This window comes from Ursus americanus, chromosome 36, assembly GCF_024610735.1.
Source record: "Ursus americanus isolate L20-20 chromosome 36, mUrsAme1.1.p, whole genome shotgun sequence".
Lineage (NCBI taxonomy): Eukaryota > Metazoa > Chordata > Mammalia > Carnivora > Ursidae > Ursus > Ursus americanus.
In genome coordinates, this window is record NC_142162.1 from 26,714,760 (window position 1) to 26,741,356 (window position 26,597).

The following is a 26,597-nucleotide window of genomic DNA, read 5'->3' on the forward strand; positions in this document are numbered from 1 at the left end:
AATGACTGAGCCACCCAGGTGCCCCTATTTTTCCATTTTTATAAATGAATAAAATAGAGAGCTAACTTGTCTGGTGTTGCAGAGTAAGTAACAAAGTTGAGGTCAGGAGCAGGTCTCGTAACTCCTAGTTCAGTATTTTTTGTTTGTTTGTTTAAGATTTATTTATTTGAGGAGTGAGCATGAGCAAGGGGACAGACAGAGGGAAAGGGAGACAAGCAGACTCCCCGCTGAGCAGGGAGCCTGATGCGGGGCTCAGGCCCAGGACTCGACATCATGACCTGAGCCAAAATCAAGAATTGGAGGCTTACCCGCCTGAGCCCCCCAGGCGCCCCCTGGTTTAGTGAATTGTGCTTCATCCACCAACTTAGGTTGTGACCGGTGATTTTTCAGATGTGCATCTGTTCTGTGGCTTAAAATAAAATTTGGCTCATAGGTGTGCGACAGTGTGAAATGAGATTTTTCATTTATTCAGCTGTTTTGTTTACTGTATTAGTGGTTTTCCACTTTGGCTGTGCATAGCACTGCTTCGGAAAATCTGAAAACACGCGCTTGTATCGAGTCCCCCTCCAGGGCTGCTGACTGGTAGAAGTACATCTGGAGGGAGGGAGCAGGTGCGTGTATTTATAACCATCCAAGTAGACAAGCCAGCAACAAACCATTGCAGGTGATTCTGAAGCACCCCCAGCGCACTGCAGTGCCTCCAACTGCTAGGAAGCTTAGCGTCAGGTACCCGCACATTGGCAGCATAGTAATCCATCATAAATACGATTTCCTTTTCCAGTTGCTGCCTCAGAAATTCTAGGCATGAGAGAGAGTATAATATCGGCAGAATATTAGATCTTAAGGTGACCTTTAGGTATCACTTCATGTGATTCTTTATGGGCAAGTAAATATTTAAACTACATGTTTTTGTCCTTTCATATTTTCAAGATCCTGCCCCTCCGTCTGTAGCCAAGGCAGCTCTTGTCTAAGGGGCTGGTGTCTTGAGGTCCTTTCATCTTACTTTATTAAATCTATTTCTGTTCTTTTATTATTCCTGTGATAACTCCGGAGCTAATTCATGGAGGAAAGTAAAAATCTTATTGAATAATACAAGATTTCAAAATTTTTTTTCTTGTGAAATTCTGAAATGTGGATATTGGTAGAAATTACATATGCAGTTTATGAAAAATGATAGATGAAAAAAAGGAAGTTCAGACTCTGAAGTTTTTTACATTTGTAGCTAATAGGCCTTTTTTTTAAAGGTATTCTCTTAAAATAGCAATTGCTGGTAATGAAAATAGAGTTTCCTTTTCCGAAGGAAAAAGGGGGGAGTGTCTTGCAAATATATGATCATACTCATCCCCTTTTGGTTTTCTCTTTCCCATTTTTTTTAAGTATACATATATATGAGTTTATATAAAGTTCAAAAACAGTTAATATAAAGCTTAATATAAAAGTTTAAATGCAGGGGCACCTGGGTGGCTCAGTCAGTTAAGCATCCACCTCTTGATTTCGGCTCAGGTTGTGATCTCAGGGTCGTGAGATCGAACCCTGCACTGGGCTCTGAGCTGGGCATGGAGCCTGCTTAGGATTCTCTCTCTCCCTCTCCCTAAGCCCCTCCGCCACCCGCACTGTGTGTGTGTGTAGTGTGTGTGTGTCTCTCTCTCTCTCTCTCAAAAAAAAAAAATTCAAATGCAGAACTAATCTGGTGTTAGATGTCAGGATAGTATTTGACCTTGGTCAATGGAAAGAGCAGGAGGAGGGCTTTCAGGGTGCTGGTTATACAGGTGTGTTCAATTGTGAAAATTCTCCAAGCCGTTGACTTATTTGTGTACTTTTCTGTATACTTTTTTAGTACTTAAGTGAAAAGATTTTGAAAATTCCTGGATATTTATTTTGATTTTTTTTAAGTTGGTTACTGTTTTTATGTAGATAAGTGGCAGTATTAATTTTTGTGGGTTAATTTGCGTGACAACTGGGAAGTCTTTTTTTTTTTTTTGTTCTAACAGTTTGTTGATTCTGTTGATTTTTCTAAGTAATGATCACATCATTTGCACGTAATGAGTTTTACAACTTCCAATTTTAGACTTTTTTTTCCCTTACAGTCTTGGATCTCTAGTACTACATTAAACAGCTGGAGTGATAGTTGACATAAACTGTGTTAACCAGTGGAGGTGATAGTGGGCATTTTTGCTTTGCTGGCTCTTAAAGGCCATGCATCTACGGTTTCTCCATTACTCCAGTGTTTGCTCTAGGCTTTGGCACTTAAGTGTATCAGGTGAAAAAAGTTATCTTCTTTCTAGTTTGCTATGCATTTTTATCATAAATAGATGTTGAATTTTATCAAATGCTTTTTCTGTATCAATGATGGTGCAATTTCTTGCTCTGGGTTCTTTTTCTCCTTTAATCCACTCATAGGGTAAATTTCTGGTCAGATTTTCAGATGTTGAATCTTTCTGAGATAAACTACTTAAAAACAGGTTTTATTTTTTTACTACATTGTTGGATTTGGTTAGCCAGTACAATACTTGGAATTTTTGCATCTACATTTACTAGTGAAATGGGGATGCAGAATAAAGACTGTATAAGCCTAGGGGCGCCTGGGTGGCTCAGTCGTTAAGCATCTGCCTTCGGCTCAGGGCGTGATCCCGGTGTTGTGGGATCGAGCCCCACATCAGGCTCCTCCACTGGGAGCCTGCTTCTTCCTCTCCCACTCCCCCTGCTTGTGTTCCCTCTCTCGCTGGCTGGCTCTCTGTCACATAAATAAATAAAATCTTAAAAAAAAAAAAAAAAGACTGTATAAGCCTTATAAAATGAGCTAGGTATCACTTTTCTTTTTTCTAGAATAATTAATATAAGATAGGAATTGTTACTAGAAGTTTGATTGAACTTACCTGAAAAATTGTCTAAGTTAGGTTAAAGGGGGAAGTCTTGGGAATGCCTGGGTGTCTCAGTCAGTCAAACATCTGACTTTTGATTTTGGTTCAGGTCATGATCTCAGGGTCCGGGGATCAAACCCCATTTGGGGCTCCCCACTCATCAAGGAGTCTGCTTGAGGATTTCTGTCCCTTTCCCTCTGCTCCTCTGCCTGCTTCTGCCCCCCCAAATAAATAAATAAATCTTAAAAAAATCTTTACCAATTCAGTGTATTTAAACCTATATTCATCTGTTCAAGACTGTTATTTCTTGTGCCAGTTTTGGTATATTCTACTTTTCTAGGAAGGCTTATTTCATCTAGATTTAATTTTTTAGAAAATCTGTAGCTATTTTACTTTGTATTTTATTTTATTAAAGTTTTACTGTTGAGTCTTACTAACCTTTTCAAAGAACCAGCTTGTGTTTTTATTACCTGCTTTTTTCTTTATCTCATTGATATCTGCCTTTATTATTTTTCTTCCTTCCTTTGAGTTTTCTGTTAATCTTTGCCAGTTTCCTGGGTTGAAAACTTGACTTTTCTATTTGTAACCCTTGCTTCCTGGGAAATATATATTGCTTTGACCTTGTCCCACAAGTTTTGGGCATGGACTATATATATTATCATCGTATTCTCAATAATTGATTTTCTTTCTGATTTTCTTTTTAACCCCAGGAATTTATTAAGCTTTAATTTTTATTGCCGTGTAGTTGGAAAACAGTCTGTAGATAGGTCCTTTGGAGCTGATTGAGGCTTCCTTTTTGGATTAATATGGGGCCCGTTTCTTGTTTTTAGTTCTACCTGTGCTCGGAAGAGTGTATATTCTGTGAGTCTGGAGTTCCGTGCGTGTTCTCATATCTCATTTCCAAGCTGTTAGGCATATGCATATTTGTAATTAATATATATTTATTGTTTTTCCTTTTATGTATATATAATGTCTTTATCACTTATGATATATATTTATTTATGTGTATTATATATTTTTTTTACTTAAATCCTATTTTATTAGTTAAGATCATTACCCATCTCCCTTCCATGTCATTATTTACCTCATATCTTCCTCCATCCTTTATTTTCAATACTTTACCTTCATGCCCCCAAGCAACCAGTGATCTGCTTTCTGTCACCAGTGATTAGTTTGCTTTTTCTATAATTTATGTAAATGGAGTCAGACAATATGTACTCTTTTGGGGGAGGAGGTGGGTCAGGCTGCATTTCCTCATGATTATTTTGAGATTAATCCATGTTGCATGTATCAATAGTTTATTCCTCTTTTTTAAGCTTGCACAGAACGTTCCTATAACCATCGTTAATATCATTTTTTAAACATTTCTCTAAATGGATTGCTGAATAGCAAACACATTCCTGCACTTAGCACTCATTTCATAGCAATTAGGTACCGCTTTTATAAAGACCATTATTACAAGTGTTTATAAACACTTCTCTGAATGCATCATAGAAGGGCTAGTACATCCATTCCCTGAAATACACTCTTCTCAGAGTATCCTGAACATACAGTTTTTGTTAAAACTTTGTTTTATTGAGACTCTATTGATCTTTTATTGAGGAACTTTATAACATGTGTTTTTATTTTTCATTAATACATGTGCTTTTATTTTTTTAATCAAAATGTATTTGATATGTAACATTGTGTAAATTTAAGATATGCAGCATGTTGATCTGACACATTTCTCTATTCTAATAAGATTGTCGTTGTAGGGATAGCACCTCTATTATATCACATAACTACCATTTCTATTTTGTGGCGGGAATAATTAAGATCTAGTCTCTTAGCAAATTTGCTTATAATACAACATTGTTGTCCATATTCACTACACCGTGCCTTAGATCTCCGGGACTTATTCACCTGCTAGTTGCAGGTTGGTCCGCTTAAACAACGTCTCTCCTACCCCGCAGCTCCTGGTAACCACCGTTTCACTCTCCGTTTTTATGAGTTTGGCTTTTTTGGACTCCACTTAAAAATGATATCATGCAGTATTATGTATCTCAGTATAATATGCTCAAGGTCCATCCATGTGGTCACAGGTGGCAGAATTTCCCTCTTTTTCATGACTGAAATATATATATTTTATTATATATCACATCTTCTTTATCTGTTCATCCATCACGGACGCTTAGTTGTTTCCGTATCTTGGCTGTTGTGAACAATGCTGCAGTCAACGTGGGAGTGCGTGTATCTCTTCGATAATCCTGTTCCGTTTCCTTCGTGTATATACCCTGGATTTCTGGATCAGATGGTAGTCCAATTTTTAATTTTTGAGGGACCTCCATAGTGTTTTCCACAGTGGCTGCACCGATTTGCATTCCCACCAACAGTGCACAAGGGTTCCCTTTGCTCCACATCCTCGCCGACACTTGTTACCGCTTCTTGATGATAACTTCTGATAGGTTCACACCTATGGTAGCTCATGCGGTTGATCACATTTCCTCGATGGGTAACGATACTGAGCATCTTTTGGTACCTGTTGGCCATCTGTATGTCTTCTTTGGAAAAATACCCGTTTAGTTCCTCTGCCCATTTTTTAATTGGATTGTTTGTGTTTTGTTGTTACCGAGTTTGTAGGACTTCTTTATTTCAGATATTAATTCCTTATCAAGTATATGGTTTGCATATTATTTTCTCCCATTCTGGATGTTGTCTTTTCATTTTGTTGAATATTTCTTTCGCTGTGCAGAAGCTCTTTTTTCTTTTTTTTTTTTTCTGTAAGATTTTGTTTATTTGAGAGAGAGAGAAAGAGCGTGCATGAGCAGGGGAGGGGGGAGCAGAGGAAAAGGGAGAAGCAGGCTCCCTCCTGAGCAAGGAGACCGACATGGAGCTCGATCCCAGAACCCTGGGATCGTAATGTGAGCCAAAGGCAGACACTTAACCGACTGAGCCACCCAGGCACCGCATAAATAAAATCTTTAAAAAGGGGGGCGGGGCGCCTGGGTGGCTTAGTCGGTTAAGCATCTGCCTTCAGCTCAGATCATGATCCCAGGGTTGTGGGATCGAGCCATGTCAGGCTCCCAGCTCAGTGAGGAGTCTGCTTCTCCCTCTACCTTTGCTGCTCCCCCTGCTTGTGCTTGGGATTAACTCACCTTGGTCATGACATATATTCTGTTTTCAGTGTATTGCTGGATTTGTTCAAAACAATTCTTTATAGAAGTTTTCATTGGAATGAAATTTTGTCCCTGTTCTTTTCACAGCATCTCTGGAAGCTGATGGTAGAAGAGTCAGATTTACTGGGTCAGCTGAAGGTAATAGTTTAGCTGTGTTTTAATTCTTGAAATGATGCTAGTGGGCAGGGACTTTATTCTCTAGGCTCTCCTGAGAGCATTGGCTGCCGGGGCCCAGTCTTCCAGAGTAGCCTCACTTGTCCTCCCTCATCCAGGAGGGCAGACTCTCCCCAATATTACCCATGTGCTATAGCACAAAGGTTTGGGTGTTTACTTTCTTCGGCAGAACAGACTTGTGTTGCCATTGAATGAATGACACTAAAGACACACCAGTTGTCCTGCCTTGAGGAGTTAGTTGCGAGGTGTGCCCCTGTTAGATACCAAACGCCTGTATCCTTTTGTAGGCTGGGTTCACACTGATGAGATTAGAAACGTCATGTGTAATGACAACAGTGAGGAGCTCCCTGCTAGATTACTGAATTGTAAATTGAAATTCTTTCCGCAGATTATTAAAGACTTTTACCTTCTGGGACGTGGAGAACTGTTTCAGGCCTTCATTGACACAGCTCAACACATGTTAAAAACACCACCGACTGCAGTTACTGAACATGGTAATCGCCCTGTGGGCCTGAGAATTACCAGTTGACTGACGACATAGGGGGTTTGTTGACTGCTGCTAAACCGTTCAGTCTGTTCCACGTAAGAGCAGCCTGGTGAGTTAGAGAGCAGTGTTTCCAAAGATGGAAGGCCCTTCAAATGGGTTGCACACTGAGGTCACTGGGAGTAGCCTCTTGACCCTTCCTGGAAGAGTGGCTACAAATCAGGTATTTTATCAGATTATAGTCCTACATTCCTTACGGGACATAATGGTACTTATTGCCACTTATATTTGAAATCTTTAGGTTGCGAATGATGGAAACCTAACCCGAACTAACCTAGGTGGAAAAGGGGAATTTATTTGTTCCACTCTGAATAGAGCCTCTGGATCGGCCTGGCTTGAATCATGTTCATATCCCTAAACAAAATAGTGTAACAGGGTAGAGTCTTACATTCTGTTTGAACGTGCCTGGGTCACCGGCCTCCACCTAGCATCAGCTGTTGTCAGCCCTACTGAACCACATGGATAATCCTGGGAGGGGTGATTCTCCAAGGAAAATGGGGTGCTATTATCAGCAAGAGGAGGAGGAACCGCCTGCAAGGCAGGCAAAAGCAGCCCGTCTGCACGGCACTGCACTGTTAGCGTCAGGCAGGCGGGAGCAGAAGTGGGAAGCCAGCGGCGTGTGGCTCCGTGACGTAGCCCAGCATTCTTGTCAGCCCATGCGCTCCTCCTTGCAGACGTGAATGTGGCCTTCCAGCAGTCTGCACATAAGGTCCTGCTGGATGATGACAACCTTCTCCCTCTGTTGCACCTGACAATCGAGTATCACGGGAAGGAGCATAAAGGTCTGCCGTTCTTTCTTGCATCTTTCTGCCCCTACGGGTTCATCATCTGTCCCATCGGTGCTTCTGCCCACCTCCACAGAAACTGTATCATTTTGGACTTTGGAAGTCCCCTTGTCTTGTGCCCTATTTTATACTGGAGGAGAGAGAAGTCCAGAGAGGCTAAGTGGGATGCCCAGGCCGTGGTTTTTTGTCCTGCTGCTGGAATGGTCTCTATTTATTTCTAGGCACCAGACTTTAAGGCTGAAAAAAGAATCCGAGAACCCTCCTAAAAGAATCTCACATAGACTCCCCCTGCCTTCTTCTTCAAGTCCCCTTTTTGTTGCCTGTATGCTTCTGACGCTGCAGGCTCGAGTGAGCACTCCCCTCGTGACCGTGACCCACCTTGTCGAAGCCCTGGTTCTGGATGAGCAAAGTCGTCTTTTCTCTTCTTAACAGATGCCGCTCAGGCAAGAGAAGGGCCTTCTCGGGAAACTTCTCCCCGGGAAGCCCCTGCTTCTGGCTGGGCAGCCCTGGGTCTCTCCTACAAAGTGCAGTGGCCACTACACATTCTCTTCACCCCTGCTGTTCTGGAAAAGTGAGTATTTCTGAATTTCTCATAGGTAAATATGACCTGACTTCCAAGGGTAGAAGTGATCGGGAATAGAACTGGGGGGAGCAAGGTAACCACGCAGCTGGTGGTTGTACACAGTCTATAAATCAGAGGCTGCAAACTCGGATGCCTGTGCGGACCAGACATAAAACCTTAGCAAGTGAAGCTGCGGACACGGGGCCATGGGGGGTGCTGGGTGCTGGGATGAATGGGAGGGTCAGACCCTCAAACCATCAGTGTGGTGGTGGTGGCGTGTGTTTCTTTTTTTAAGATTTTATTTTTTAAGCAATCTCTTACCCGGTGTGGGGCTTGAAATTACAACCCCGAGATCAAGAGTCACAGGCTCCACCGACAGAGCCAGCCAGGCGCCCCGTTGTCATTTTTTAAGTTGCAAAATAAGCAGTTTACAGACTGCAAGTCTGTGGCCTCTGGAAGATGCAGTCTTGGGCACCAATGGAGAATCTGGCCTTGTTAATTCCATCAGACTAGCAAGTTTCCTCCCTAAAACTTTCGTAATTTTTTGTTGATCTACTTGGGAAGGCTTTCCAAGCCCAAATGTTTCCTGTGGACTTGAGCCACTGCAAAGATCACCTTCTTACCCCCAGGGTGAGGCGGTGGGGACAGCTGAGCTGGGGGTGGAATACAGGAGCGGGACCCCGACATGGTTAGAGACTCTTGGATCAGCTTTGTTCTTTATCCTGAGAGCCTGCCGGGTGCTGTCACTCAGCCCCGTCGGGACCTCCTGTCCCCAAGTCAAGGAGCCAGACGTCTAGGGGAAGGGAGGCTGGAGAAGCATGCTTGGCTAGTGGTCGCCTGTGAAACCCGTCCCCACACCATTGAAGAATCTCTCAAATCCTGTGCTGGCCCCTGCCCTGGTTGGAGGATGGCAGTGTTGTGCTCAGGCTAGAGGAGTGGAGGAAAGGGAAATACATGAACAAAAGGGCCGCTCTTCATCCCTCTGCTCCTGTTCCCAGTCATCTCTACCTTTTTGGGTAGAGAAGCTTAGGGCGTGAGAGCCTAGGCATGGAAGGGAAAAGACGAGGCTGGTCGAGGGAGATTTCTGTGGCAGGTTCAGAGCCCACAGCCCACCTAAGCAAGCTGCATGGACCTTGTCCTGGAGCCTTCTCAGCTCCCACTGTCCCACAGGCAGACAGTCCATTTACAGCCTCACTTGATAGACTCCGAACACCCTTGAGGAAGTCAATCTCAGATGTATTATTTAAAACGGATTATGAGAATTTCCAAATATAAAGTATGGACCACAGGGATCCCCCACGTCTACGTTACCCAGCTTCAGTAACTGCCAGCATTAGGCTGCTCGTTTCATCTGTTGGTTTCGCGAGAGCCTTATCCAGCAAAGGCATGTTTTTAATGTAACTACAGTGCAGTTATCGCAGCCAGTCAGATGAACAGTAAATCCTTATCTGGTATCTGGTACAGACTGAAATTTTCCCAGTTATCAAAAAATGTCTTTTTATGTTTCGGTTTGTTTAAATCAGAATCGAAACAGGGTGTACTATTTTTACTATGTTGTTCCATTAGTAATAGATGATTTTAAAAACCAGATAAGATTGGTTTCTGCAGGTCTGCCTACGAACAAGTAAATTTATCCAATTCAACTAGGAATCAGCTGTTCTTCCCATGCGTGTTCTCAGAGTGGGGCTCAGCATTAGGCAACTGGTCCGGAGCTTGCCGGGAGGCAGGAGTTAGGGAGCCCTCGATTGCGTTCTCTTTTCTTTGGGACAGAGAATCAGATTCACCAAAATCCTTGCTTCCTAACACGTTATTAGTCTACGCAAGACCCTCCTTCCTTCTTACACATATGCCGTCAAACCACTTCCCAGCACAGAAACTAGAACACCGGCAATAGCGCCCCTCGGCCTCTGTGGTCTTCCCCAGTTTCCCTCCCTTGGCTCCCCCAGCCCAAAGTCCCCACTCTCCCGCAGTCATGTTTTCTGTCCTTTTAATACTTAGTTTTAGAACATCTATATATATTCCCTCAAAGTATGCTTTTTCTCTACCCGGTTGTTTTAAGCATAAGGCTGTATGGAACCTGCGATTTACCTTCTTTATTCAGAACCCTACTGCCGGGAGTCCTCTTGGGTTGTGCACTCATTTGACCGCTGTGCGATATTCCACCGTGTAAACAAGCCACAGGGAATCATCCGTGGCCACTCTCCTTGCCTGCCTGCCTCTTGGGGGACGGGTGGCAGGCACAGAGCCGTGGGGTGTGTCATGCAGGTGAGGGGGGCTGAGGGTTTGTTCCTGCGCGGCCCGACGCGTCTGTCCCAGGTACAACGTCGTGTTCAAGTACTTGCTGAGCGTGCGCCGGGTGCAGGCGGAGCTGCAGCACTGCTGGGCCCTGCAGATGCAGCGCAAGCACCTCAAGTCCAACCAGACGGACGCAGTCAAGTGGCGCCTGAGAAATCACATGGCTTTCTTGGTGGATAATCTTCAGTACTATCTCCAGGTCTGGGCTGAGGGATGAACAGAGGAAGGGGTAAGAAGGAAAGTCTGGGCGGTTGGCAGGATTTACCGAAGAGAGACTGCAGCCCTGCACTGGATGAAATGTCGGGGCTTGAGAAAATTCAGATTTTATCCCTGGCGGGGTTTCCTGGTGGCATTTTAGAGGAAGGCGGGATAGATGGCTGAAGGAGGAGTTTAGGGTTCTTGCCAGCAACGCAGTGTTTCATTCTTACTGATTTGACCCTAATTTTTAGAGTTGGCTAGAAGGTCTGGAATCTATAGGGCTTAACCGAGTCAGTCGGTGGAGGGGATGTGGCGTGAGGTGGGGGGACCTGCCGGAACTTCGGAGGTTTTTAGGCATTAGGCAGATAACTTTCTACAAGGCTAAGCAACGTAAGGGGGCCTTTGGTCGGCTTTGAAGTGGCTTCAATAGGAGAGAGAATTTCTCTTTCATATTAGCAGGCATCTTCATGTTCTCGAGTGCTAGAATATGCTAGGTACTGAAAGTATTTGTGTGTCGCTGCCCACCAGGTAGACGTGCTCGAGTCTCAGTTCTCACAGCTGCTGCATCAGATCAATTCTACCCGCGACTTTGAAAGCATCCGATTGGCTCACGACCACTTCCTTAGCAATTTGCTGGCTCAGTCCTTTATCCTGTTGAAACCTGTAAGTAGGGCTGTTGGGTTTCCTCAGGCCGGTTCTAGCCTGACTGTTCTCTTAGATCCCGGGTTGCCAGGATGTGGAACTATCGTTAAATTGTTCGATCTCCATTTTCAGACCTTTTTAACAACTTAAAACTAAAAGGGAATGTTAAGAGGGAATTTAAATGTCTTTGAATTTCTGAAATATTGTATCTTAGGGATGTGGTGAGCAGCTATAGAAAAAAGAGTGTGTGCTGAACCCTCAGAGGGAAGGATTTAATTTAAAAAACCTTCCTGATACCACAGCAAGACTAACGAAAAGCATACAGTACTTACTTTCTTAGCCATCTTTTGGATCAGGATTGACCAGTTGAGAGTTGTTTTCACGGACAAGTGGAGTAGTCTCCCTCTACGTGTATGTGTGTACATACACGTGTACATCTCCTTCAAGGTAATTATTCTCAACCTTGGCTACACATGGGAATCACCTGGAAGCTTTAAAAAATCTGGGACCCCAAGCACTTGAATTAGAATCTCTGGCGTGAAACCCAGGCACCAGTGTTTTTTAAAGCTCACAAGTGCATGCCAATTCCAGAATGGAAAGTGGGGAGGTTGAAATGACTCCTCATAGTTTCTATGATTATATAGGTTACATAGATTACACTTCATCTCCGGTGTCAGCCGGCTGTTCTCCCTCAGGGCTGCCACACCACAAACACTACAGACTTCTCTGGCGTTCGTATTCGGAGCTATTTTGCTGCACGAAGGGAGAGCGGGTTACATAGATGCCACTCCCAAGGGCTCTTTCTGTGAACTGACAACACCAAAAGCCGTTGTGACAGGTAGACTGCCCTCGTGTGGCCTGAGTGCCTCCTTGGGAAAAAGCAGATCAGAGCAGGTGTCACCATTAAATATTTATTGAGTGCTTACTTTATGCAAGGCACTGGGGATACAAAGAGGTATAAGTCATGGCTCTGCCCTTAAGGAGCTCACAATCTAGTTGGAGAAACAGAACATACGTACATACACAGATCAGTAACAACACAGGTGGCCTGAACAGAGGCCAAGAGAACAGTACAGATAATATAGAGAGAGAAGCAGGGGGTCACCAAAGGCTACACGGGGAAGGGAGTGCTCCACTGAGAAGGTAGACCGTGAACTGGCATTAAGAAGAAGATCCCGGGCATAGGGAACAACAGTGAAAGCAAAGCTCGGGGCAGGAGCACACTTGGTGGGTCCCAGAAACGATGACTAGTGTGATGTGGCTACAATGGAAGCTTTGTGCTGGGGTAACTAAGAGATGATAGCATCTTTGCCAGGAAGGGAAGAGTTTGGTTTACACTTGCTGCATTTTGAGGGGCCAGCGGGACTGACATGTGACGTTGTCTCTCCTGAGGTCAAAGAATGGGAATATGGTCGCTCTTAGACTGTTTTCCCAAATCTTTAATTTCATAGGTGTATCTTCCTTCTTTTCCTAATACCAACTGTTTCCTGGGTAGGTGTTTCACTGCCTGAATGAAATCCTAGATCTCTGTCACAGCTTTTGCTCACTGGTCAGTCAGAACCTGGGCCCGCTGGATGAACGTGGGGCTGCCCAGCTGAGCATCCTGGTGAAGGTGAGTCGGCCTGGCTGTTGGCAGCACGCAGGCCTGTGCACAGGGGAGGGGTGGTTTTGCCAATGGGGAATCACGATCTTGCCCTCTGAGTCAGTAAAGCATTTCCCCAATACGGACGTACACACAGAAGTAACAAGATACAAAGATTAAAATGTTGGTATCAGTTCATTTTGAAGCAGATAATTATGTGCCATCTCAGCATTCAAAAATAGTTCAGCCATGAATAGTTTCTTCAGCCCACAAACATGCACTGGCTCTGTTCTCACATTCTCCTATCCACTCTCCTTACTTCCTTGAACTGGGATTGTAATTATCTGACTCCAACAAACACGCAGGCTCTCCCCGACCCCAGTATACAACCAGAATATATTAATTTGAAAGTGGATGCTAACTTTCTACTGAGAATGGGAGTGTACTTTCACAGAAAGTCATGCTATCTGTGGACTTGGTACTAAGATGACCCTTGAGGAGCTAAGAGAAGCGAGGCTGTGGGAAGGGCAGCTGGTGCTGTAGAATTTTGAGCAAGGGTTTTTCAAGGAGCTGCCCCCTCCTGCCTCATCCACATGGACAGTTGGTGAGTCTGAGAGGAATGAAAGCCCGAGTTCTTCTCTCTGCAGGGCTTTAGCCGCCAGTCTTCACTGCTGTTCAAGATTCTCTCCAGTGTTCGGAACCATCAGATCAACTCAGATTTGGCACAACTACTCTTACGACTAGATTATAACAAATACTACACGCAGGCTGGCGGAACTCTGGGCAGGTAGGAATAAGCCTTGGGGAAAGTCTGTGGACTGTGTGTGTGGCTTTTTAACAAGTTATAATTCCAGAGCTGGGAGAAGTTAGCCACTGTCTCGTCCAAATGGCCTCATTTTATAAACAAGGAAACTAAGGCTCAGGGCTCTGTCTGATCATCTTTATTAATTTTAAAGCCATCACCATAGTAAAACACTAAAGCTCCTGATGCTGAGATGGCTTTTTAGTTTTCAGCTGGGCTGGAAGAACGAACTGGGAAGTGGAGTGGCTCTGGCTGCTTCCCAGTTCTCACATGAACCAGCTGTGCGGCCTCAGGCCCCCTGCCCCCTGCCCCCCAGCTGCCATGCCTGGGAAAGGTGGTCTCCCCTTCTGATTCTTAGCTCTTTAATCCAATAGATCAGTGGTGGTTGGCTTTTCTCAGACATCTCTCCTGTTTTTAAAAAGCACTTTATTGTTCTCCTTTCTCTCTCTCAAATGTCCTCAAGCAGATTTTTCCTAAGTGATTTTAGCAGAAGAGTTAGTCTTAGAAGATGACATTATGTAGATCACAGGTTGCCCTGATTCCTCTTTGAAGAAAATCTTGGGAAAGCATATTTGATGAGGCTCTTTTTTTCTTTTATAGTTTCGGGATGTGAAAATACCTCGTTCACAAACCGACGGTCTCTCACCACGTTCCCAAATCTGTGACGGAAGATTGAAAACATCCCACTTTCCAGCCACTCGACAAATGCCTGCAGCCTCCTGAGGGCCCTACCTTTTCCTCCTGGAAGCTGCTTCTACTGGGCATTCACAGGCACAGACCCTTCCCCTGTGGAACGGTCTACCCCACCTTAGGGGAGTTCTTAACTCACCCAGCACGGAGGACACGGGTGCCAGCTCTCCCTCTGCTGACCTTGCAAGATCCTTCACATTGACAGCATCTGTTGGACACATCCATTTGCTGAGCACCTACTGTGTGCCTAGGTATTGGTCAAGCTGCGAGAGACAGCAGTAAGTAATAACTTCCAATTATTTCAGAGGGTAAAAGGGCAATTCTAGCTGTTGACAATGTATTTAAAATATTACTATTTTAACGAAGAAAAGGAGTCCTTATGAAAAAAAGATTGGGTTCTAATTCTTAGATTTCAAATATTGAGAACTGCGAGTCTTATTATCCCCTCTTGGAAGAACCACAGGAGTTAAGGTTCCCCTAATCTGGCCCAACTGTTAACTCTAATTATTGATGTTCATATTGGTGTGAACCAAAATAAATGTTGATTGAACAACTCCCTCTCTACTGAAGAAGAATGCAGCATTCCGGCCTCAGTCTGTAGCCGGTGATTGTGGTGCTTATCTGATACTGTGAATCAGATCTCCTCTAGCACATACTGCGTCCTCAATTGTGTGCTGAAGGTGACCCGTTCCACCAAACTACGGCCTGCCACCCATTTTTGTAAATCAAGTTTTATTGGAACCAGCCACACTCATTTACCTACTGTCTATGGTTGCTTTCATGCTATCACGGCACAGGTATTTGTGACACATCAAATGGTCCAGAAAGCCTAAAATATTTACTAATTAATTGGCAGGAAACTCTTTTTAAACTTAAACTCCTGCTTCAAGGAATGAGAGGACATCAACAGGGATGCTGCTACGAGTAGCAGTAGTAGAGAAGGAAGCTTCTAGTAACCGTGACAGCAATAAAAGTTATAAAACTGGACCCCTGGCCAGAGTTTCTAACATTTCCAGAGTGGTCCCTGTGTTTCTCGTGTTTATCCTTGCAGAAAGTCATCCCATCAGGCTTTAGGCACTGCCCTTTCACAGCAGTTGGTGCGTTTTCCTTTTTAGGTCTCAGAGTACAGGACCCACAGGTCAGGTGTCAGCTCAACTCTAAAAAGATTTTTTTTAATTGCCAGGAAGTGCCCAATTCCATTCAACTTTTGCTACATCTATTGATCTGGGCCTACTGTAAAATCAGGTTTTTGGCAGTATCTAATTTTAGCCCAGGATAACCTTTTGACAAAGATGCACCACAGAAAATTTTAAAATTCGCTTCTTGTTATTTTCCTTGGCTAGCTGTTGTCCTATGAACAAACAAGGCTACTGAAAACCGCAGAGAAGGTACTATGTTTGTCTTGCTCTTTGTTCTGCGATTAAAAGAAATGGATGAAGAAATCCCAGTTACTACAACCAAAGAGATTCAACATTTATTTTTATCATAAAAGTCCAGGAAATAAAACTATATACAAGGTCCATGCAAGGAATCCAGTTACACACAAGACACATTTAAAACCTTGTTAAAACACAATCTCCACAACAGGGAATAAAATCAGTAAGACCGAGTATCCTTAGTGAGAAACATAATCATGTTTGTATTTTGGATGCTGCTTGAATCCAATTCTCTCCCCCACAATGAGGCACTGGATCACCCACTCTTGGGACACCACAGGCAGCTGCAATGCTTCCGCACACTTCAGCACCGAGGCTGGGCAGGAGGGATCCGTCACCACCACGTCAAATACCCCTAACGCAATATCTGCAGGAAGCAGGGGAAGGTGAGTGAGGAGAGGACACTCGGGTTAGCCTTCCATTAAAAAAAGATCCGCTTCCTAGCCAGTACGTCGCGCTGTGCCCAAACTCAAGCCTTTTATGTCAAACACTGTTACTGATCACAACCAAAAGGGAAAGTTATAATCACTATATGCTAACCTTGCAAACAGGTTTACGAATATACCACTGGACACGAGCAGAAGCACCAACAGCCCCGTGCCTCACTCCTAGTAGCTCACCTCTTGAAGGTGGTACTTTTCTTCTTAGAAACATGGACAAGGTCCCCCAATCAGACCACAAGGCCTAACACCTACGGGTCTAAGGACATCCTTGGAGCAATAACACCACACACACTCTCCAGGTACCTTTGTTATGGGCACTTGAATGGTGCTGCTTCACGGAGGCTGCCCCCCCAGTCATGAGGATCTCAGACCAGAGCTCCAGGAAGTTCTGCTGTTGGTCTGACACCAAGAGTACCTTCAGATTGTGGAAAGGGTTTTCACGGGGTTGCCTATGAAGGAGTCAGAGACATAGCACCTTGGAATTGGAAAAGACCTTAGCATGACAGATTACATCCAACAAGAGCCCTTCTGCAGAGGGACTGGGGCACATGGGAGTGTTTTCCAAAGCCCTGCACCACTCCCCGTCTCTCCTGTGAATCATGTGTATTCTCTGGGATCCGGGGCTTCTAAATCAGCCCTTCTGCGGTCCAGGTCCACCCTGGGGTTGAGAATAAAATGCCTTGCTTAAAACTTAGTCCCCTAACCTTAGAGGTCGAGAATACTGAACCTACATGGAAATCCTCACACATTTCCAAAAGGTCCTTAACTAGGATGCCTCAGGGACAAACTAGATAAGCTGCTGAAAGGAACTCACTCAAATTCTCTAATTTATCCTAGGATAATTCTAGTTGCTAGAAATACTCTCACCTAGATTCGCCCCCTCCAAAAGCTTGCTGTCTTCCTGCCTACCATCCTAGATGGGCTCTCAAATACTCACCAATCCAGAATTCTTTGCTCCTCAAGGCTGTACCCAGCAGGAAGCAAATAATTGCGGTAATTCTGGAGCTGGTTGGCATGGCAACTATCATGGACCCAGACATGAGACACACAAGGAATCCCACTGGCAAGGCACAGGAAATACTTCCGGGTTCGACAGTGCTGATCTGCAATTAGGAGACACTGGTAGGCTGTGTTACACTGGAAGAAAAGAAACAGAACCAATGGGTCTGATGACTTCTACAGAAAGCCCCTAAATAACAGCCCTGAGTCGCAGAGAACAGATCTGAACACTTCCAAATACTACCCAAAATGGGGTTGAGCCTATCCCTCTGCCCAACTCCTTCCTTTCTCAATGAAAGGCCCAAGTGACTTCCCTAGCCACTCTCCCTGCCTCACCTGCAGGTTTTTCTGGGGGCCTAAACCCTCAAGGACAAACCCAATCCCAGGTATTCAACCTTCCAGGCTGAAAATCAGCAACACTGTAACAGGGATTTCTATGAAACACAAATTTTAATCTGCTTTTGTCCCAGAAACAGAACCACGGCCTTTAACAAACAAGGGCTCTAACTTCTCTTCCTTACACACAAGTAAAAATTCTATTTCATGCAAAATCTTGTAGCAGTGTCCCAGTTCCTGAACTGTCTACCTGGTGTACCCACACTCCCCATCCCCTCCCTCTCAGGCTCTTCTCATCACTGTCCCTCCGGGAAGCAACACAAAGAAACGCCTCACCTGGGCTTCATTGAAGTCTTCAAGAATATAGCCAGCTCCTGCTCGAAGCTGGGATTCTGTATACTGCTTGTTGAAAGGAGGAATTTCTAAAAATTCTATTTAAAAAAACAGACAACCAAGATCATAATTACTAGTTGGTTTCTTATTCACTACTTGAAGCCTGCTTCTTAACTGCCTCCTTTTACACTCCCCCGCTATCTCCACAGCACTATATCCCAAAGACAGACAGATCAAGGGCTTTCCCATGGGTCAGAAAGAGCTCTGTCAGGAAAACTACAAAATGCTGCCAAAAGAAGGGACAAGAGCAGAAGGGGTGGGAAAGATGAGAAATGGGGTAGGTCCTACCTAGACCTAAAAACACCAAAGGTTTCTGTGCTGAGTCATGGGACTGTTAACAGGGATGGACACACAACCAGTTCCCGTGGTTGGTATTCCAGTTTGAGTAACCCTTACCATCAGGAAGCTGTCCCTTATGTCTACCCTCAATCTCTCCTGCAGACTACGCACATTCATTTCTTCTAATTCTGCCTGCTCGTGGAGATGAAGAGTAGCTGACTGCACTTCTTCTAACAAAGCCTCCAAATTCCCCCTTCATCAGTATTTTTACCCCCACAGACTAGAACTTTGATGAACCAGAATGCTCAAAGTATGGTTTCTAAAATGTAACCGATTAAGTGAAGATTAGCCAGAAAAATCCTATTCCAACCTTTTTATTGAAAACTATCTACCTTTGATGATCTTGAAGTACCTCAGGACACTGAACATCAATGACTGCATTACAGTCTTGAGGCTGAAGTAGAAGTTATGAGAGATGAGGCTGAAGCTGTAATGACCCTAGGCAATTAGAAATTGCTTCTTTTGACCAAATATCTGCTCCTCTCATATATAAATAACACATTAAAAAAAGAAAAGAAAAAAAAGCAAGACATTAGAGATTTTAGTTAATTAGGATTTCTGAGAAATTAAGTTCTAATGAACTTACCACAAATAAAAAACCCAACCAAATTCGTAAGAGTTCAGTGCCAGGACCACTCCCCGTCCCCCTCATGCCCCGTGGTAAACGCTGGCAGAGCAGACCCCTTGCAGAGAGGCCAGCCCTGTGGTGCCCTCCCTGCCTGCTGGAGCTGCCCGGAAGTGCTCATGCCCCACGCTCAGGCCTCTACACCTCCGGGCAGGTCTGCCTGGCCAGCCCATTCACCTTCATTGCTCTTTTCTTGACCAAGCATTCTCCATGTTCCTCTGAAAATGAGAGCTCAAACTGGAAACTCTAAGGGTTGTAAAAAACACAGAATATAGCAGGACTATTTCTCAGTCTTGTCACCACATCCTGTTGATCCATCTCAATACATCTTGTCACAATTTTCAGTACCAACACTCTACTGCTGAGTCGCTGCCAAGGCCTCTCGTGGTCCTTTCGTTTTCCCAAGACTTCTATGGTATGTCTGCTTAATCCAGGTCTGTCTCTAGTCCTGACCTATTTAGATTTTAATCCCCAACTATATTTCCTTGCATCTGTGTAATCAAGTATTATCCCACCTAGGCAGTAGCAGTCCACTCCTCTACTTTTTCTCTTTTTGGATTTAATTTTCTTTATTTGCAACTTGTAAGTGGCCCTGCCCCACCAGAGGCTAAAATGAACAGGTTTTTAATTCCATCGTCTAAATCAAGGACGAAGGCACTACATGCACTCAACTCTAGAGTCAAATCCCCATGGCTGCTGGGTCATATGGTGTGCCTCCCAACAATAGCAGGTGCCACATTCTTAATTCATTAATAAACAGGTCTCATTAAATGGATTCAAATATTTTATGAGCTCCTGATCTAAAGTAGCATCTAAGAGATTCCCATTTATCTGCAAGTCATACCACACAGTTTCTTTAAAACGGTTAATATTCTGTTAGAAGATTGTTTTAGTACAAATGTCTTTAGGCTTCTTGAGATTGAGGGGGACATTCAACGTGCCACAAATATCAAGGACTTTGGTACTGCTGGGCAATGTCCAATGATAAAGGAGCAACATAAAACAGATATGTTCACTATAACCACACTTTCTACAAGAAACCTGGATATCAGGGCGCCTGGGTGGCTCAGTTGGTTAAGTGTCTGCCTCTGGCTCAGGTCATAATCCCAGGGTCCTGGGATTGAGCCCTGCATCAGGCTCCATGCTTAGCCCTGCCTCTCCCTCTGCCTGCTGCTCCCCCTATGTATTCGTGCTCCTATCAAATAAATAAAATCTTTAAAAAAAGAAAGGAAAGAAAGAAAGAAATGAAACTTGGAAATCTCTCTAAAAAATGTCCAATTTCCTCATTTAGACAAGGCCTACGTCCCCTCACTTTTGGTTACAAGGTTGGGATTAAAAACATTTGATAGATAGTAATGGAGGGAATTTTTAGGAGTTTATTATCACACAGGGTCACAGATTTTTAAGGAACTGGACAGTCTGCATCTCATACCAAAGCTGGCTTTCTTGACCATGCTGTACCAACCCACAAATAAAACATCTATAGAACTGCCTTATGAAGTCCTGGTCTAGGGAAGGGCTAGGAGTGTGTTGGAGAATGAGGAAGGTCCATGGTCTAGCAATACTGTAAAAGCAAAAGAAAACAAGACCACAAACACTGTTTTGATGCCACAACACATCTCAGCACAATCCTCAAGGGACTCTTACGATCACAGTAAAACTACACTCTTGGCTAGGAAACGCTTCATATACCTTCTCTCCAATGATACCTATCTCAATGCTGTCTGACAAAAAAGGCTGGGTGCACACACAACCTTGAAAGCCCACACATGCCACACCTGCTCCCACACCCGAGAGCCGTCTACCGATGACTATTCACGCACCTTCCAAACAGCATACATAAATCCTAACTGCACTCCCTGACCAACCTTCCTACGTCCCTGTACAGATCTCCACGTGGCTATGGCTGGTGAGATACAGTTCTGGTTGGTTAGTTGGAGTCATCCACGCATCTGAAATGCCAACCATCACCGATCTGCACTGCTGCTATTTTATGATAACCATGTTCCCTAATTCAATTCCCTCTCGCAAGATTCAGCTCTACCCCGCAGAACATCATCCCATCTGGACCTTTGGCTTTCACAGAAACATCTGGATGATGCTGTGACTCACGGTGTACATATTTGTAGCTGCCCATTTTCTCTCCTAGATCACGCTCTTTAAAGACAGTTGAAACAATTTTTACCTCCCCACTGCCGCCTTCACTCAAACCCTAAGTAACCGACAATGGAGAAATGCACTATACAGATGTAGTTTAAGGTGAAGAGAGGTGCAAGAGCTGAAAAGGCTTAGCAGCTGTTTCTCTGTAATCACCCTGGGGCTCTGGGCACCCTACATTCTCAATCTTACGCTCAGACCTCAGGAGACTGAACTTCAGCCCCCGCACAGGTTTTCTCTAGCAGTTGTCCCTAGAACACAGATGGGAAAGCGGCAGGGCACTCAGAAACCTGACGGATCTGGATGACTAGTAGGATAAAATGAACAGGGGTTCTAGTGCCAAGTCTACCATTATTGCAGACAAAAAGCAATTATTTAACCTCTCCGAGCTTGTTTGCTCATCTGTAAAGTGGATGATAAGCTCTGTCTCCCATCTGCCTCACAGGGTGGTTTTGAGGTGCCACCAAGAGGAACTTTAAGGAAACAATCTATAAATAATCAAGAAGCAGGCTCATTAATTTTCCCTAACCAAGATCCCAGATGCCAGCTGCACTGCTTCCTTTACAGGCTCATGAAGTGAATAGAAAGGAAGAAAGTGCCCAAGTGTCAGGTCCCCCAGGGCTTCCTAGGGACTTACCCTCCTCTTCCTCACTGCTTCCTGTAGGACCATCTGGCAGTTTGGAGCGGCTGGCCAACTTGTCACTGGTTGTGGCCATGGTGAGAAGAAAAGCATAGCCCAAAAACAAGGTCTTGTTGAGGGGTAAAGGCCCTCTCTGCTCTTCCAGGGCTGAGGGTTCACCCATGTTGTCTCCACTCTCAGAGGGGCTCACAAACTCTCCTGCCCCCACTGCACCTGGAAAGGACAGAGCACAGTTACTAGAAGGATACAGACTACTGCCTGGGCACCACAGGATGGGTAGGCAATGTCCTGATCAACTTTTTTGAGCTACTGACCAAAGACCATTCCTATGGTCAACAACCTAGACCCCAATTTACAGTGCAGAGAAATGTGATGTATGTAAATTTTACGGTCATGATGATGTATACATTATTTTCATAACGAAAATCAACTAGTATTGTTTTTATACAGCCAAACCAAGTACTTCTGAGATCATCTGAGGAAAGTGGTGGTTCTAATATAAACAAAGCTTAGGTAAGAATGAAAAAATATTTGGAAATCTTCAGCCCACTTTCTCTGCCCAGTGCTCGGAATTTCCCAGGGTATGTGAGACTTTGAAACAGCCCTTAAAAACAGACAACAACAAAAAGCCCATTTTTTTTTATTACCAATGTCCCTGGCAGATACTCCCACCCTATCCCTGACCCTCACCAGAATGGTGCACAGAACACTTGGTAATGAAGTGTTCTTACACTTTGATGGAGCTCCATCAAACCAGCCTACTGCAATTATCCCAGTTTCCAACCCTTGGGGGTGGGTAAGTGAACCAGCCAGCCCAGGACTCCCAGAACACCCATGCTAGGAGTGCCCCAATAAGTCCTCAAAAAGAAAACAAATACCTGATTTGGAGAAGCGGAATCAAAGCCTCATTAGGAGGCTAAGATGACAGACAGGTCATGCCTCCCTAAAACAAAAGCAGCAGGAGGAGAACAGTCTGACGTAGTACGCATAAGCCCGGACTTCAAAGTCAGATTGCCTGAGTGTGAATTCTGGATTCCTACGTCACCTTGGGAAAGTTAGCCCACTTTGCTGTGCCTCAGATTCTTCAACTGGAAAACGAATTCTAGCATCTATACCTCACAGGGATTACTTGAGGTAATATGTGTGAAGCACTCAGTTCCACACCTCACATAACCTGAACACAACAGAAGTGTGAGACAGATACGGACATGACACAACCCAAATACACAGGAAACAAAAGAAGTTCTGGTGCCAGGACAATGTAACTATCAATGAAGTCCTTCAGTTTGCTGGACTGAGAGGGTGCCCTCAGGGCAGACACTGAGTGAGGACTTTACCCCCATGTCTCTAGAACCCCAAAGGCTGTGAATGGATCATAGTAGAGACTCTGTAAACAGAGATGGATAAATTCCTGTTAATATGAAGCATGAGGGACTGGAAAGCAGTTGTTGGGGAACAGTAAGAGGAGGGGAGATGCACAGTGAGGTACTAGCTTTCAATAGGAAGTCTGAGAAAGCCAGAGGACCCTGAGTGCAAGAGTGGGGGAAGCAGAGCTTCCTGAAGTAGAAAATGGTGCCAGGTAAAGGAAGAGATGTAAGACCAATTTCACCTATTTTGAATCTGCTTAAAATTCAGTACCACTTTCCATCTTAGAACCTACACAGAAGTCAATGAATGTTTCCAATCAGGACCTCGTGTCCTATGTACCTGTGCTGGGAGATGCATAAAGGTGGAGGCAGTAAGCGCAGTACTACCTGGGGCTTGTGCGGGACCCCATCTTTGTAGCCAGGACACGGGAGCCATCGCCACCCATCAGGCTCCATCTCTCCAGCAGCTAGTCCTGCATTCCACAGTGGTCCGAGGGAGGAGGCGGCAAAAGGGAGCACTCACCAGGTTTCACAGTGGCAGACTTCCGGCCTCGCTTGGCAGGGGACCGTTCCTCTTCAGAAGTGATCAGTTTTCTTTTGCCTGAGGGAACTCCTGAGGAGGCACGAGGGCTTTCTGTGGTCTTGCGGGTAGGGGTTGTGCTGCTGCTGCTGGAGGCAGTGGGCGTGGCTGGGGAGCTGATGTTGCTGCGCCTTTTCCGCTTCCCTTCCACCAAATTGTCTAGGACAGGATAAGCCAAAGGTTGGTCAACTCCCATGGTCTGAGGCCCTGGACTCCAGCAGCTGGGCAGAGCCTGAGTTAGAGACCACCACACCCTTTCCTCCACCTCCCGTGGGGGTGGGAAACCTCTTTCCAAGCCACCATCTTTTCTGTTTCAGCTTGGTCATGACTGAAATATGCCTGGCCCCCCTGCAGAACGGGGCGGGGCGGGGGGGGGTGTTCAGAAGAATCTGAGGATTTACTATGTGGTCGCAGGAAGGAAACAGAGGTAGTCAGCGCCTCCAGAAATCGGCAGCTCATCAGCATCTCCTACACCACAGGAGTAAGATTTAGGGAAAGCATGCTTCCCGCTCTAGAATTCACTCCTCCCACCACAAACAGAGCAGGGGCCCGAAGGCAGTTTCTCAGGAAGCAAAGGTCTTACCCAAGCTGATATCTGCTGCCTTGGTGAGGGGTGTTACGGCCTCATATGGACCAAGGCCATACTGCTCCCTCAGTCTGTTTCCTTGCTCCAAGGACAGGATGACGGCCATTCGCTTGTACCACTTCCTTTGGCCTTCTTTTTCAATGCTGTAGTACAGCTCTCCAGACTCCTTCCTATGCCCTTTCACCACTCCTGAGCGGGAACAACATAAGAGCAGCCTGCTGTTGTTTTAGGTTGCTCGGCACCCACTCACAATGGCTCTGCACAGCAGACTTGGGTCAGGGCATTAAGAGGTCCACAGCGGGCTGCACTCAGTACTTAAAGAAATTCCAGCTGTCAGTCCCAGACACCACCACCACTTAGAAATGTATGTAGCTACTACCCTGGGATTGGGACATGGAAAGTTTCTCAACAGAACTTATTAAACCTTTCCTTCTTGGTTTCTTTGGAGGCTGAGTGATAATTCTTGAGTTAAGTTGTAGGTGACAGATGACATCACTCAGAGAGAGAGAGCATGTGTCTGTGTGGCTAAATCAAAATAGAGAGAGGGGCGCCTGGGTGGCGCAGTCGCTAAGCATCTGCCTTCGGCTCAGGGCGTGATCCCGGCGTTCTGGGATCGAGCCCCACATCAGGCTCCTCTGCTAGGAGCCTGCCTCTTCCTCTCCCACTCCCCCTGCTTGTGTTCCCTCTCTGTCTCTGTCAAATAAATAAATCTTAAAAAAAATTTTTTTAAATAAAAAAAAAATGGAGATATAGAGCAAAGAAAGGAAAAAATAAATTCTGCCTCTCCTGTCTAATTTTCCCTATTATCTACTTCTTGCTGTGATTCAGAACCTAACGATAAGGCCTCTAGGTTAGAAGGAACACAATGTGGAGTACAAAACGGATGAGGGCTAGAATTCAGAAGACCTGAGCCTAGGTCTAATTCTGCCACCACTAAGCAGTGTGATCTTGGGTAAAACCCATTCCCAAACCTATGAAAAAGATCATACTCCTTCCCTCCACCCATCAATAAACAATTTACACACACATGTGCAATATATATGTGTGTGTACACACACCCCCCCCCAACATATATAAGATAAAAACAAGGCATTATCATGAACACCTTTTATTAGGGTCCATTTGTTTTTCATTAGCCTGTGCTTGAATGAAGGGCTAAAAGAAACCCAGAGCATATGCCGTGAAGGAAAGAAATAGACATGAAAGTAGGCCTTCGTTCTCTCTTTTATCTACACCTCACAATCACACCCTTTCCCCTTGCTTCTTCATCTCCTGGCTTCAATCTCTAATAGCAAACTAAATCACAAAGACCCCCTTCAAAAGGACAAAGAAGCCCAAAGCAAAAATATACTTCACACTGATGAAGTTACTAGAACTAGAAGCAGTCTAACATTGACATGAGTAGACACCCTCATTAAATGAGACATCGACTCCCCACCCCTTGATGCCATAATTCACCCTGGATAAGGACTGTCTCTTTGTCTTAGAAGGATCTCCAGGATAAGCTTTATACCTGAAAAAGAAGAATCATTACATTTGATACAACTATGTTAAGCCACAGGTCACAAGAGACCTAAATCCACGTGCTACTAACTGACGCCACAAAGAGCTAAGTGCTATCCAGAGCTAGAGGGTGAAGTTTAACAGTGAAACAGAGGGGCAAACAACTACTCAGGAGTCTACATCACAACGAAGTCTGGAGAGACTTCATCGGAGGCACTGTTGCCCATTACATCCCAATCCATGTTCCAAACAATCTCCAGAAATGATGTTTTTAAATGACAAAACTCAACACAAACATTTATGTCCAAATTAGCTCACAGAAAAGAGGCAATCCATTCAAAGAACTGGCACATGAAACAGTCATAACAAATAGAAATCTCTCGCCATCACCATTATAGGGAACTGGCTACTTAAGAAAAAAAAAAAAAGGAACTATTTTTCAAACCAGACAGTCAAGGGTAGGTATGCAGGCACAAAAACACAGTACTAACAACTTCTTCCTAAGCAAAAATATCTCCGTGCATCTGCCACACTCACCTACTAGATTCCCAGCAAGGCAAGTACTAAATGTTACGTCTCAATGGTGAAAGGGAAGAACACTAACTTTACGGTGGACAAACCTGGCAAACACTCGAACCAAGGGATAAAGGTTAATGGGACCAGTGATGTCCTGTGGATATCACAGCCTCTCTCCCCCATTTGATTTAACAAGAAGGGCTCTTCACCTCCACAGCATTCTTTTCAAAACCCTTAACTCTGATCTAATCAAACAAAACAGGAGACGAACCCAAAGTGAGGGACGTTCTACAAAACGCTTAACCAGTATGCCCCTCAAAACAAAAAAAAGGTCACGAAAAACAAGAAAAGATTCAGAAATGTCACAGATCAAAGGAGATCGAAGGA

At 44.6% G+C, this 26,597-nt stretch overlaps 2 protein-coding genes across 10 annotated transcripts in view; one reads left to right on the forward strand and one right to left on the reverse strand.

Moving 5' to 3' along the window:
• Positions 1-14,844, forward strand: part of TUBGCP4 (tubulin gamma complex component 4) — a 34,385-nt gene extending 19,541 nt beyond the window's left edge. The window contains exons 10-18 of one of the 3 annotated variants that reach the window (XM_045771956.2): positions 6,104-6,154; positions 6,579-6,684; positions 7,409-7,516; positions 7,952-8,090; positions 10,398-10,575; positions 11,103-11,237; positions 12,712-12,828; positions 13,446-13,585; positions 14,201-14,844. In XM_045771956.2, coding sequence (XP_045627912.1) covers positions 6,104-6,154; positions 6,579-6,684; positions 7,409-7,516; positions 7,952-8,090; positions 10,398-10,575; positions 11,103-11,237; positions 12,712-12,828; positions 13,446-13,585; positions 14,201-14,213 — 987 coding nt within the window. In that variant the 3' untranslated portion in view covers positions 14,214-14,844. Of the gene's footprint in view, positions 1-6,103; positions 6,155-6,578; positions 6,685-7,408; positions 7,517-7,951; positions 8,091-10,397; positions 10,576-11,102; positions 11,238-11,572; positions 11,664-12,711; positions 12,829-13,445; positions 13,590-14,200 lie in introns of those variants that run through there. The other 2 variants (XR_015723190.1, XM_087859241.1) reach the window with 2 other exon arrangements.
• An 894-nt stretch (positions 14,845-15,738) lies between these two features.
• The window catches only part of TP53BP1 (tumor protein p53 binding protein 1), an 87,341-nt gene continuing 76,482 nt past the window's right edge, over positions 15,739-26,597 (reverse strand). For all 7 annotated transcript variants that reach the window (XM_087859238.1, XM_045771896.2, XM_045771905.2 and 4 more), the window contains 7 exons: positions 24,189-24,380; positions 23,549-23,764; positions 21,656-21,871; positions 17,841-17,935; positions 17,107-17,306; positions 16,473-16,618; positions 15,739-16,093 (listed from right to left, as the gene is read on the reverse strand). In XM_087859238.1, coding sequence (XP_087715364.1) covers positions 15,906-16,093; positions 16,473-16,618; positions 17,107-17,306; positions 17,841-17,935; positions 21,656-21,871; positions 23,549-23,764; positions 24,189-24,380 — 1,253 coding nt within the window. In that variant the 3' untranslated portion in view covers positions 15,739-15,905. The remainder of the gene's footprint in view (positions 16,094-16,472; positions 16,619-17,106; positions 17,307-17,840; positions 17,936-21,655; positions 21,872-23,548; positions 23,765-24,188; positions 24,381-26,597) is intronic.